At 25.5% G+C, this 13138-nt stretch overlaps 1 protein-coding gene across 1 annotated transcript; it reads left to right on the top strand.

Annotated features, from left to right (window-relative positions):
* Positions 1 to 419: 419 nt before the first annotated feature.
* LOC145972959 (aminopeptidase N-like) lies at positions 420 to 9715 on the top strand. Its single transcript, XM_083102008.1, has 11 exons — positions 420 to 505; positions 614 to 1087; positions 1235 to 1418; positions 3012 to 3159; positions 4541 to 4622; positions 5985 to 6346; positions 6700 to 6977; positions 7846 to 8024; positions 8189 to 8548; positions 8638 to 8707; positions 9486 to 9715. Exons 1-11 carry the CDS (start codon positions 483 to 485, stop codon positions 9609 to 9611), a joined length of 2286 nt encoding a protein of 761 aa, XP_082958134.1. The 5' UTR covers positions 420 to 482; the 3' UTR covers positions 9612 to 9715.
* Positions 9716 to 13138: the final 3423 nt, after the last annotated feature.

Genomic DNA, 13138 nt, shown 5'->3' with positions numbered 1-13138 from the left:
TAGATACCTGAAAGAAATTTAACATGAGATTATTAAAACTATTCTTGAGTAGTAGTATAATATACATTGCTGCAATAGCAATGAAGGATCCTACCGATAAAGAATCGGATATCGTGCAATGCAATGCGTTAAATTACAATTTGTTAGACAATATATTTCCATTGCATTATAATATAAAGTTAAATTTTATCCTCAATATCTTGGCGAGTGAATATGTAATCACTATTTATATCAAATATGCAACACAATTTATAAATTTTCATCTATCGAATTCAATAATAAAATCGATATCATTAATGAGTTCGGAATTAAAGGAAATTCCCAGTGGAAACATTTCTGAACTAAAAACAACAGATTATGATTTTAAAACCAATATTGTCCTCTGCAATTTCAATGCTACCATATTGCCAGGAATATACAATCTGCATATATGGTTCGAAATTCCGATTAATATAGTAAGAGAGTTTTTCGGAATTCCGTACATGAACGAAAATGGAGATAAAAAGTAGGTAGAAGAATATATTAAAATATCAAAAACAAATTATGTATATTTTTGTATTTACGCTTATAATTGTCTAACATTAGTAATTATTTACAAATCGTTAAAATGTAGCAGGTTGTTAATCATAATGGGTATCCCAACAAGAGAGCAGCAATTATTTCCGTTTTGGAACAAGTCAAAATCAAAAATTACTTTTGATATTTCCATAAAGCATCATCGAATTTATAAAGCTTTGTCAAATATGCCGATAGGAGAATCGTCTGAACTGTTATATGATGAAACATGGACACATTTTAACAAAACTGTTTTGAATTCTATAGATAATATAGCATTTGTGGTGTTTGATTTTCATCGATTCAAAATGACTGATACCATTAGCATGTGGTGCAGACCGCAATTGATACCGTATATAAAATTTGCGTCATATATTATTAAAAGTATTACTATGTACTTGAGAAATTATTGGAATAATTCGAAGAGTTTCCTTGAGTGGACTACTGTTTTATCTCAGAGCAAAGTAGATCATATCGCAATCCCGAATTTACAAGATGAAGTCAAACATATTTTGGGATTCGTCTTTCACAGGTAATATACACATATAATTAAAAATAGATATATATTATATAATAATTTAATAATAATCTAATGTATTTAAATAAAAATTTATATTAATATATCTCTAAAATTTTTCATACATTCATACAGCATACATATTAGTATAATAATTTTTAGAGAAACAGATATCATGTATAATGAAGAATTGGATACTATAGCACGCAAAATGATAATTGCACCCTCAGTAGTACGTAAGATGATACAAAAATATGTTGGCAATCTGTTCAATCCATTTTATTGGTTTCCTGTATGGTTAAATGAAGGCTTTAATGTATTTTTCCAAGTATATATTATCGATGAGGTAATTTTATCTTTAATTCTATTTTTGAAAATGCAGTCAAAGTAATTAATAGTACAACAATGTATACAGAAAATTCTTAAATATTTGCGTAAATTTTTTTGGATATTTTTTCAATTGAAAAATATGCTAATTCGAATGTAAAACTTTAGAGAAAGACACCAGACTCGAATCGTCTTGGCCTTGCCATATGTTGTCAAAGTCACTGTCTTGAGTAACATTCAAAAGATTTTAGTCGTCGCTCATTGTTTATTAAAAAGTTATTAACAAAAAGAATTTCCACGAATTATATGCAACATGCGACTATATGAATTCCTAAGCAATGTTGATTTGACTTCTAAGAAAGTCAAGGTTATTTTAATTTTCTATGTTGTATATACGCTTTTGTTAATAACTTTTTAATAAGCAACGAGTAAAATCTTTCGAATGTTACTCAGGACAGTAACCTTGACAACATATGTCAAGGTCAAGACGATTCGACCCTGGTGTCTTTTTCTAAAGTTTTACCAAAACTAACATTATTAACACAAATTTTAATTTTATAACAAATAGGAGTCAGACGCGAATAGGAGTGCGCCATACGCTTGGCCGAAACATGGTGTTAATAATTATTAGTAATAGATATTTGTAAGCAAAATGAGAAATATCGAGGTAGAAGTATAAAGTCTGAATAGCTTAGTCGGGGGTAAGAGCAATCGTCCGAGAAGCGAAAAATTCGGGTTCGATTCTCGATCCAACTTCGCCCAGTAATTTTTCTCCCCGATGTTTCCTTAGAAGTGTAAAGAGGGATTTATGAAAAATCTCGGATTTTTTTTAAAACTTAATTGTACATTTGGTATATGGATCAAGAAAAATTTGTGCGCCATATACAATTAATCAATTTCATCGAAAAATTAATTTTCAAAAAATTATCATATATAATATACTATCATATATAACACTATACGCGTCTGGCTCTTCTTTGCTGTGAAATTTAAATTTGTGTTATTCATATTGTTATTTATATAAAGCCTTTTAATCCTTAATTGTTAAAATTATTAAAGAGGAATTTCTAACCTAAAATTATTAAACAAAAATCTTATAAATTTATTTTTTATGTAGTTATAAGAACATTTACTTTTTTTAAACCATGACCATAGACGTATAATATATAGACTACGCATTCCCACTCTCTCCATTGTTTTGGCAACGTCAAATTTTAGAAAGAGAGAGCTTATTTTTATGACAGTTTCTTCTTTGTCTAACGACGCGTGATGGGGGAGAGAAATCGATCAAGACATATGTCAAATGTAGTGTTATGGTACCATATTAAATTTTTGCCCCACTCTTGTTATTGATAGATAGAGAAACTCATACCTCGAAACCATGTTATCTCCTTCTCAAATTTGTTCAACTTTTTAGCCAAACGCGAAGTCTATGTATTCTACGTCTATGACCATGACACACTTAAATATAAAAACACGCTTTGCTATAGTTTCAAACTTTATAATGTACAAAATATATAAAATTATGTTTAGCATCGATTGATTATAATTTTTTATATGTGTCTTAACAACTTCTTTTTCTCGATTAATTTTACTCGAATTATACTTCTAGACTGTGCCAGATTTTCGGATGATGAATTTGTTTATAGTTCAAATTCAACATGAATTACTTGATCTCAATACTTATGTCAATTTAAGTTCTATAGAATATGAAGACGATATTAAAAATTATCTATACATTTTTCTTTCTCGTGTTAAAGGTATGTACATATAACATTGTATAAATAAACAAATAAGCTATAATTCAATATTATAAAGAAATCAATATTATAAAGAAGAATGAATATCAGAAGAATCAATTATAAACAAAGTTATTTGTAATTTGCAACTTATTTATTTACTATTTATTTATATTATTTACTTATTTATTATTATTTTATTATAATATTTTATTACAAATTAATTCTCGCTATGACAATAAGAAAATAATATCAAAATCTTAAGACCTATTTCCTTATATTGTTTCCAATTATAACATGTTACAATTGCGAAAAATATGAAAAGACATAAATATGATTTTGTATAATGATTTAATTTATTAAATTTAAATATATTTAAATATAAACAGATTCTTCCTACACATATTCGAACAATTGTAATTACTGTATTTCAGAAACTAGGCTTTATTTTTTGAATATGTAAATAGTTCATTAATGTCAATATTATTCAATTATTTTATTGTGCGGTAATTCATTTCCATAAAGTTTACTTCTATTATAATTTTCTTATCAGTATAGCATTTTGATTGAGAATGTGTTCAATATCTTGCATAAAATATGTTTTTTTTTTTAAAATACGTTTATGGGCATCATGGCACTTGTCATGATTATGCCTATAATGAACTAAATTGAATGCTATATCTACATAATAGAAGACTTTCTTTTTGGTCTCACATTTTTACATAAAGTTATAAATGATTGCACTGATTGTTTCGATAACTTAATGTTACTCAATTGGCATATTCTGAATGCATCTCAGCTGAGCTTGTTTTTTCATGGGTGTTTTATCGAAATGCCTGTATATGGTAGATATACGTCTATTAATAGTTTGTCAACAAAAAGATATTCAGATAAGATTGATTTTTTTTATTCAAACGCTCATTCCCTTTAATAAACAGCCGATTCGATATCTTAGTTATATAGTATATATAAACAAAATAATTAAAAATTATCGTACATTTTTTTATGTCTGTTTTCACTTTTTCTTATTTTATTTTTTTCCTTTTTAATTTTTAATCATGTTATATATGTATTGTTTACCTCTCTTTTTTCTTATATCTTTTATTTTTTTATGATGTAATGCTATCACTATCACGACCAAAAAGAATTTGAGGTAAATAAAATTTATCAAATTTATCTAATCGTTTATACTTTCTATCTGTTATAATTATTATATTTTTTTGCTTGTTTTTCATTGAAATATACTAAATATTTTTTTAACTTTTGTTAGATAGGTTTAAATACGCAAACTTGGTTACTTAATTTTAATTTCAGATTTATTTATATAACGAACTTATAAGCAATGCACAATAGGAGCATTTTAAATATATTATAAATCATTTTTTTATTTGTATCATTATAGGCTCCATCATATGGCGCATGTTAGAACGAACATTGTCGCGTAGTATATTTTCAAAAACTATCAACATATATTTGAACAACCAGTGAGTATAATATATTGTAATATAATAATATAAATACATCGTAGTAAAAAAGAAAACCGAAATATACAGGGTGATTCATTTTAATCTTAACAGAGAAATATTTCGAAAATATGCAATTTTACAAAAAAACTTTCCAAATAAATGTTGTATGGTATAGAGGGGGACGTACAATGGTGACTTTCATTTGACCTTGAGATGTCTACTTAAGGTCAGATGAAGGTCAACTTAATTTTTTTAAATAGAAGTCCCTATTTTTTATTATTTATTCTTGTAGCTTATCTCGAGAGCTTTCCAAAACACTATAATAAAGTATTTCTTCATTGAGTACTTTTCGAGTTATGAGGCTTGAAATAATTTCTTAATTTTACATAAACCGTAAAATATCTTGTAAAATATTCATTTTTCGATTATCTTACCTTAATACTTTTATGTACAAAATAATGAGAGGAATCAATTGGTGTAAAGGAAAAACATGGTTGTATTTAAAAAAATATGTAATTGTTAATTGCAATTTACATATTTTTCCTTCGAAACAATTGCTTAATGAAGGAATACTTTATTATAGTATTTTGGAAAGCTCTCGAGATAAACTACAAGAATGAATAATAAATAATAGGGCCTTCCATTTAAAAAACTTAAGTTGACCTTCATCTGACCTTAGTAGACGTCTCAAGGTCAAATGAAGGTTACCATTGTACGTCCCTCTCTATACCATACAACTTTTATTTGGAAAGTTTTTTTGTAAAATTGCATATTTTCGAAACATTTCTCTGTTAAGATTAAAATGAATCACCCTGTATAATAAATTTGACAATATGTTTTCTTTCTTTATTGTTTAAAAGAGATACATATTTGAAGAGTCTCAGATTTCCGCTGTTATTTTTATTTATGAATGTTTCTTGAATGAATTTCAACTTGAGTTTTTCTTAAGAAGTAAAGTACAGTTTAATCATTTTTAAATTACAAACTGTGTAATGCAAATTATGTAATATTTCAAATGCAAATTATATAATATTTCAAAAACCAAGTAACATACAAACGTATGGATAGTATAAAATTTGAAAATGAAAGTGAAAAAAGATAATGAAAAAAAAATTTTCAAATGTGACCATTTTTGACGGTTATACTTATTTAAAGTTTTGCGAAAATTTGACATTAAATTACCTATGCAATAATTTTGTTGACGAGTTTATTAAATATTAAATTATATTTTAAAATTAAAAAATTTCTATATTTCTATGAAACTTACATTATAACATTAAAATGTGTAACTATAAATAACGCAAATTATGATTTTCTTTTACGATGCTGATCAATTATACACAATGTTTAATATTATTGCCACAATGTTAAATCTTATAGACATGTTAAGCCTTTGGAAACAACTTCCGATAATTTATGGAATGTTATACAAACCATCATAGATGAATTAGATTATAAGTATCAGTTTAATGTAAAAAGTATGATATATTCGTGGGTTATGCAGACATGTTTTCCCACATTGGAGGTGATGCGAAATTATTCTAATAATATTGTAACTATATCAGCACAATTTCACAACAAGTCGGATGAGAAACAATATTATATACCTATTACTTATACTACGGAATCGAAGTCCAGTTTTATCATAACTTGGTCAAATATTTGGTTAACACCATCGAATTCAAAAATTGAACTCTTTGTTGAGAAAGATCAATGGATCATTTTAAACTTACAAGAAGCTGGTAAACAATGAATGATAAACTTTTTTATTATCTATTATATTGTATGTATAATTTCAACATTGTGATAATAATCAAACCAATTTAAGTTCAAACAAAATTTCTAGCATTAAAGTTTTTCAAAATTATTGAATTATCATATGTAAGGTTTTAATTAAAAACAGTGAAGAAACATGTCAAATCTAACACACACACACATATAAAGATAGTAAATAAATAAATAGAAAACAAAAACATCTTTAAATATAATAATACATTTAATATCAAAATATCTTTAACATTTTAAAATATGTTAAATCAATATAAGTAATTTCAAAGTACCTAATAATCGATAAAAGCAATTTGTTTTATAATAGGATACTATCGTGTCAATTATGAAACTGAGAATTGGCGAAAAATTGCGCGATATTTAAATTCTGAAGAATACAGAAATATACATGTTCTCAATCGAGCGCAAATCATCGATGACGCATTTCATTTTGCGATAGAGAAGAAACTTGAATTCTCCGTATTTTGGGAACTCGTTAATTATTTGCGAAAAGAGGAAGATTATATAGCATGGTATCCTATGATCAAAGCTTTTGAATTTATGTCGAATATCTTCGCATTCTTTGAATTTTATCCTCAATTCAAGGTAAACACAAAATCTAGAAATTTTCTATTGAGCCAATGCATAATACAAATCATAATCGTGATTTCATATATCGATATACCGATAGTGAGATAAATTTTTAAAAATTAGATTCATGTAGAGAATTGAAAAAAATGAACTTAATGATATAGTTTCTTCTTCGCTAACAAAACTCAAAAATTTAATTTCAAGAGACGCTTAGTTTTTAAATTTAATAATTACAAAACGTAATAAAAAGGAAGACCGTGGCGCAGGATGTTAGAGCGTAAAGAACATAGAAATAATAATAAAAGCTCTAAGAGACATAATATATTAATAATCAGTTAGGTATAAATATACAAAAATATGTCTGAAAAAATTGATTCGATTGAAGAAAGAAAATAATACATACGTACATTTCAATCTTTTCACGATTTCCTTTTCAATGTTCGGAATGTCGTTAGAAAATAAATAATTAATAATTACATTTTTTAAATTTTGAATTTTTCGAATTGCTATTTCCTTGTAATATTAATATTGTGAAATTTATAGTATAAATAATATAAATTATACTTAATTTTAGAAAATTATAAAATACAATTACAATTATTTGCTTTATATTAATTTTCTTCGGTTATAAAATATTTGTGGCGATATTAGAAACTTCATAAAATATTTTATACAAATTGACTTAAATTTTTAATTTTATCACATTCTATATAACACATATTAATCTATTTGTAAATATCTGTTTTATAAGAAATGAGTATTTACAAATTTGAAATTTTTAAAACCGATATTTGTACGTGATATGTACATTTAAGACATATTTATATATAACATCGAAAAAAGAAGATATGAAAAAAATTTAAATAAAATGATGCTATTTTAGGAAGTGCGAAAGCCGCTTGAATTAGAATGGAATTTGTTCAGCAAAGATAGCTATGATGAGCATACTGAATGTTTAAAGCAAGAACTCGCAAAGTGGAAATGTCTTATGAATGATTACATATGCAAAGAGACGGCATATGAACAATTGAAATGGAATCTGATAAATCCTATAAGAAACAAGTAATTCTTCTTATAATACTTGATTTTTTATAGAGGTATTTTTTATATGTGCATGTTTGAGAAATTAATTATGATTTGCGTCAAAAATTATTTATGTAATACTAGAACAATTAGCACAATTTCGCTAGAATATTTTTACTTATTTTCTGAATTTTCTTCTGTAGACTTTCGCCTGGATGGAAGAGGTGGACATATTGTAATGGTTTGAAAACGCCAGATCATAATATATGGATTAAAAGTTTTAATTTTTCCATGAAAGAGATTGATTACACAATTTTAGAGTGTTTAGCTTACAGTGAAAGTTTTATAATTATATTCAATTATATAGAGGAAAAATTACCAGCTAGTTTTGAAACATTTCGACATAATTTTATGAACAATTTTCTATCTTATAATCAATCCAAATCGGTAGAGAAAACTGAAACCTTATGTGGTAATATTTTTCTTTTTAATCTTGCCAAAAATACTAAATATATGCTTAAAGATATATTAAAATATATCAGAAAATTTATAATTTATTACGGGTAACAATTCATATTTCATAATTCAAAGTACATAGCTACGAAAGTTTACTGTACATATTAATTATAAATATACTATTTTGTTCTGATAGGAAAATCAATGAGGTGGCGGTATTAATTGTTATAATTAACAATGTGTATTCTGAGGAACAATTGGACGAGGTAATTTTAATGAATCAAAGTTCGATATTTATCGTTAAATTTTTATTATAAAATTTATTTTTTACAATATGTTGTTTGAAGATCGATGTTACACACATTTTTGCTAGGTAGAAGTGCTAAAATTGAATTTTTTGATAGTAAACGTATGTTTGCAAATTCATAATTTTAACACGATCCGAAAATAATACTTTCATATTGTTCAGAGCCTTGCTAGAGATGTTAAATTTTTGATAGAATCAACAGAAACATAGTCCGACATTGCCATGCATACAACGACAAATTAGCTCATTTTGAGCAATTGTTGTTTGAAACATTTTTTGAAAAAAAAAGAACAAAACAATAATTTAAAAATAAAAATATAACAAAACACTTCTATTGCACTTCCTTTGCCGCTCAATCAGTGTATAGGAAAATAGGTCTCATAAATCGACAGCCCGTGCAGGACTTTAGTATGCACCTACCACGCAACGTTTGATAGGTTGTCTTCATTAAAACGCTAGACTGAAAGTATTATTTTTTTATTTGCTATCGCATTGAAACTATACATTTGCGAATATAAGTTTATTATCAAAAAATGTTCAATATTAGCTCTCGTACCTACCATAGAAGTTTGTAACAACGAATAAAACACACAATTTGTATATGTTATATATTTTATATACAATCTTCTACATATTTTGTTTTATAATTCTGTCAATAATGAAACTTTGATTGTATAATAATGCGATAACATTTACGAAATCATTTACTGATGATAACTTAAAATAATTTTTTTTAGATAAAAGAATTCATTAAAAAGGAGGTTGAACAATCAATTCTTTCGGATGTTGAACGTAAAATAGAAACACGCTGGTCAGAGATTGAAAAACAGACAATATTTCTTCAATCTTTAATCATTGATTAAAAATATAAAGATCTATAACGCGATAAACTATTTGGAAACCGAAAATGTAGCATAATTGTTTTAAGATATATGAATTGATGTATGTAACCGCTATTATATGTTAATCACTATTTTCATATAATTGTTAATAATTCTTTAATTGTTTTTAATTATATTTTAAGTTATTTATACATATGTTGGTCTTTTTATAAGATTTAATATTTATATAGATAGTTACGAATTATATTTACGCAATATTTATTATAAATACATATATGTATATACACACACACACATATATATATATATATATACATATTATAATAAGTATTACATATTTATACGTATTTATAATATTATGTACTTATAATAAATATTTATATATACATGTATGTATTTATCATAAATATTATTGTATACATATACATATACATTTATGACATTAATTTAATATTCTTAAATATATATGTTTACTTAACATTATAATTCGGATGTATTAATTAAATTAGCAAGTATGTGTATTAAATTTAAAATATATAGATTGAAAATATATAGAAAATATAAAACTTGATACTTTTATTACTCGCTATTATAATAATAATTACCTTTACAATTTTTAATTAATCCAAAAACGAAAAGTAGATAAATAATTACACTTTATAATCTTTGTAAATGATCTTCTTCTTAATCTATGCTTATACATATAATACGAAAACATTTAGCATTATATAAGCAGTTCAATTAAATATGTCATTAATACTGCATTTATCATGTATTTTTCAATAATCGACCAAAACACTTATTCGATACCAACGAATTCAAAGTTGTGTGTTTAATTCATTATGAATATTGATAATCTGTGAAGAGAGAAAATGTTTCTTGATCTTTAAACCTATAAATTTCAATCTTCAATCAAAATAGATCAATTCGAAAAACAACGAATATTCCTTACATCTTTGAAATAAAAAAGTTATCAACGAAGAGTGGAGAAATGTAAATTAAGATTTCTTTAATTTTTCTTTTTTCTTTGCTATGAAGGAACACGGCCAAGCAAGTATAACATCAAAATAAACAGCTATTTTGCAGACCCGTTTATTGCTCATAAAATTAAAATAAGAAATAATATAGAATAGAATTAATTTTTTATAAACAATATAAGCAATTAATTTTTATATCATATATTAAATAAAGATGCTCATTATCTTGTTTTTGTAACCGTTTATCATTTGTAATCGCCATAATAAAGAAATACCTGTATATAATCGAATGATGTAATTCCAAATTTTGTAATTCACAATTGAACTTTCCGCAATTAAAGAAATAATATTATAAACATCCCGGAGTATCATAGCGAGAGAAATATCGTTTTCCGAATTAATGAATATGTCAATGTATGGGACAAATATTTCAACCATTACATTAACATTCCGATTGTCGCTCATTTTTCGAACATGCAAAAAAGGTTAATATATGAACTCAACATATTTCCCATAATTTTATTTCTAAATAGCCTTAGAGGTATATATATAGAGTCCGATAAATTAAAATGCTCGGAAACTTTATTCGATGATATCGTGTGTTCCATTTTACGATATTTTATATTTGTTAGCTTTTTCATGATGCATTCTTCGCTCTTTTAGTAGAAGATAATATGTATAAATTTATTCGCAATATTAATATAATTTTTGTTATTCTCTTCTCACATAGTCGATAAGTGATCTCATAATATTGGTATAAATTTATCGACGTTCATAAAGCTATTTTGAAAATTCATAGTACATATTTCAGAGCCATAACTGCATAAAAAATAACAGCAGTAAACACCTACAAGTTGAAACAAATATTATATTTATTAAAAACTTCGTAACTAAATTTGGTAATTATGCATAAAAAGGGCCCACCTTCGCACAAATGTGTTATTGACGTATGTTGTGAAGATATTATCCCTGATTAACATTCTGAAGGTTTTAGCCGGCGGTCGTTCGTTATTCAAAAGTTATTAACAAATAAATGTGAGAAATATTGACATAAACATTCTACTTTATTTGTTCATCGATTTGTTTTATTTTTAAATATGTTATAGGGGAGATCTTCCCGAGTAATTTCGTATATATATATAAGGGTCAAACTCAAATAGCTTTGGAGATATAGACTGAAAAAGGATAAAAATAATAAATACAAAAATAAGGTAAACCTTTGGAAAACTCACCTATATGAAATAATAGGTAAGAATACCCAATTTCTACGTATTTTTACCTCCTGAACACGAATATGAAACTTAAAAATGGCGGTCAAACTCGCAAGTCGGAGAAAAACGCAAAAAAAGGTAAATTAAAGGTAAATAAAAAAAAGGTAATCAATTTAAATTTATATAGAATTTAATACAATTTAATACAATTAAGAAATATCCGGTAAGCAAGGTAGACCTCGCTTTACAACTTACAGCATAAATACTTTAATCATTTTTGAATAAAGAATGACCGCCGGCTAAAACCTTCAGAATATTAATTAGAGATAAGACCTTAACAACATATGTCAATGACACATTTGTGCGAGGGTGGGCCCTTTTATGCATAATTACCCTAAATTTTATTGCCTCATAAAGTGAAATTCTCTATCAAATGTTATCGAGCATTTTCAGCATTCCAACATCTTATATTAAATCATTCTACAATTCTTGCGTACTAGAAAGGAAGATGTGAAGACTTATTTACTGTGTCAATATTGTTTTCTATGCATTAATATAAAAAAATTTCTCTATTTATTGCTTAGTCGTTTCACTGTTAAAAATAAACCATTTAGAAATTCGAAAAATTAAATAAACATATTTTTTAAGCAAGGGAATATTTATACTATTATTTGCAATCATTTTATTATTACTTAGTTGTTCTGAGTTAAAAGCAGAAAATGTGCATTTAAAATTTATTAAAAATTTTACTGACATTTAAATCATTCCGTCAATGTCATGATTAACTGTATATTGCTTTATATTATAACGACTAATTGATTTGTAATCGAAATTTTATAAATCTATCTTGTGGCTACTAAGACGATGCATGATGAAAGCTATCCCTAATTTCTATAATTAATAATTTAGAATCAATTCTATGTGAAAAAAATGGATTTTCAGCCTCTATAGCGATTAAATGATCGAATATATTAATTTGCGTACAAATTAATGCCAAATAGGAAATATAGTGTAAAATATTTTAATGATATGGATATTTTAATGACATCTCTTACGATATGATATGGACAATGCTTTTTTATTTATTTTACATTCTTAAACTTAGTTAAATTAAATTCTGGAATTTTCTAAAAAAGATAGATATAATATATAAAATACAGAATATTTTTATCTTATATATCGAGTGTACACGCGATTACTCAATTAATTTTATCTTGCAAACGTTCCAGAAAAATCATCGTTATAAATAAAAACTTTAAATATGAAAACGGAATACAAAGAATGTATACAAAAAGACAACATATAAAAACAAATATATACATATTAATTTTTATCGACAAGTAAAATATTCCTATGTTAT

Source organism: Camponotus vicinus, unplaced genomic scaffold (genome assembly GCF_025532165.1).
Source record: "Camponotus vicinus isolate PSW18456_S1 unplaced genomic scaffold, iyCamVici1.0 SCAF_6, whole genome shotgun sequence".
Taxonomy (NCBI): Eukaryota; Metazoa; Arthropoda; class Insecta; order Hymenoptera; family Formicidae; genus Camponotus; species Camponotus vicinus.
This window is presented reverse-complemented; position numbering and strand designations above follow the sequence as displayed.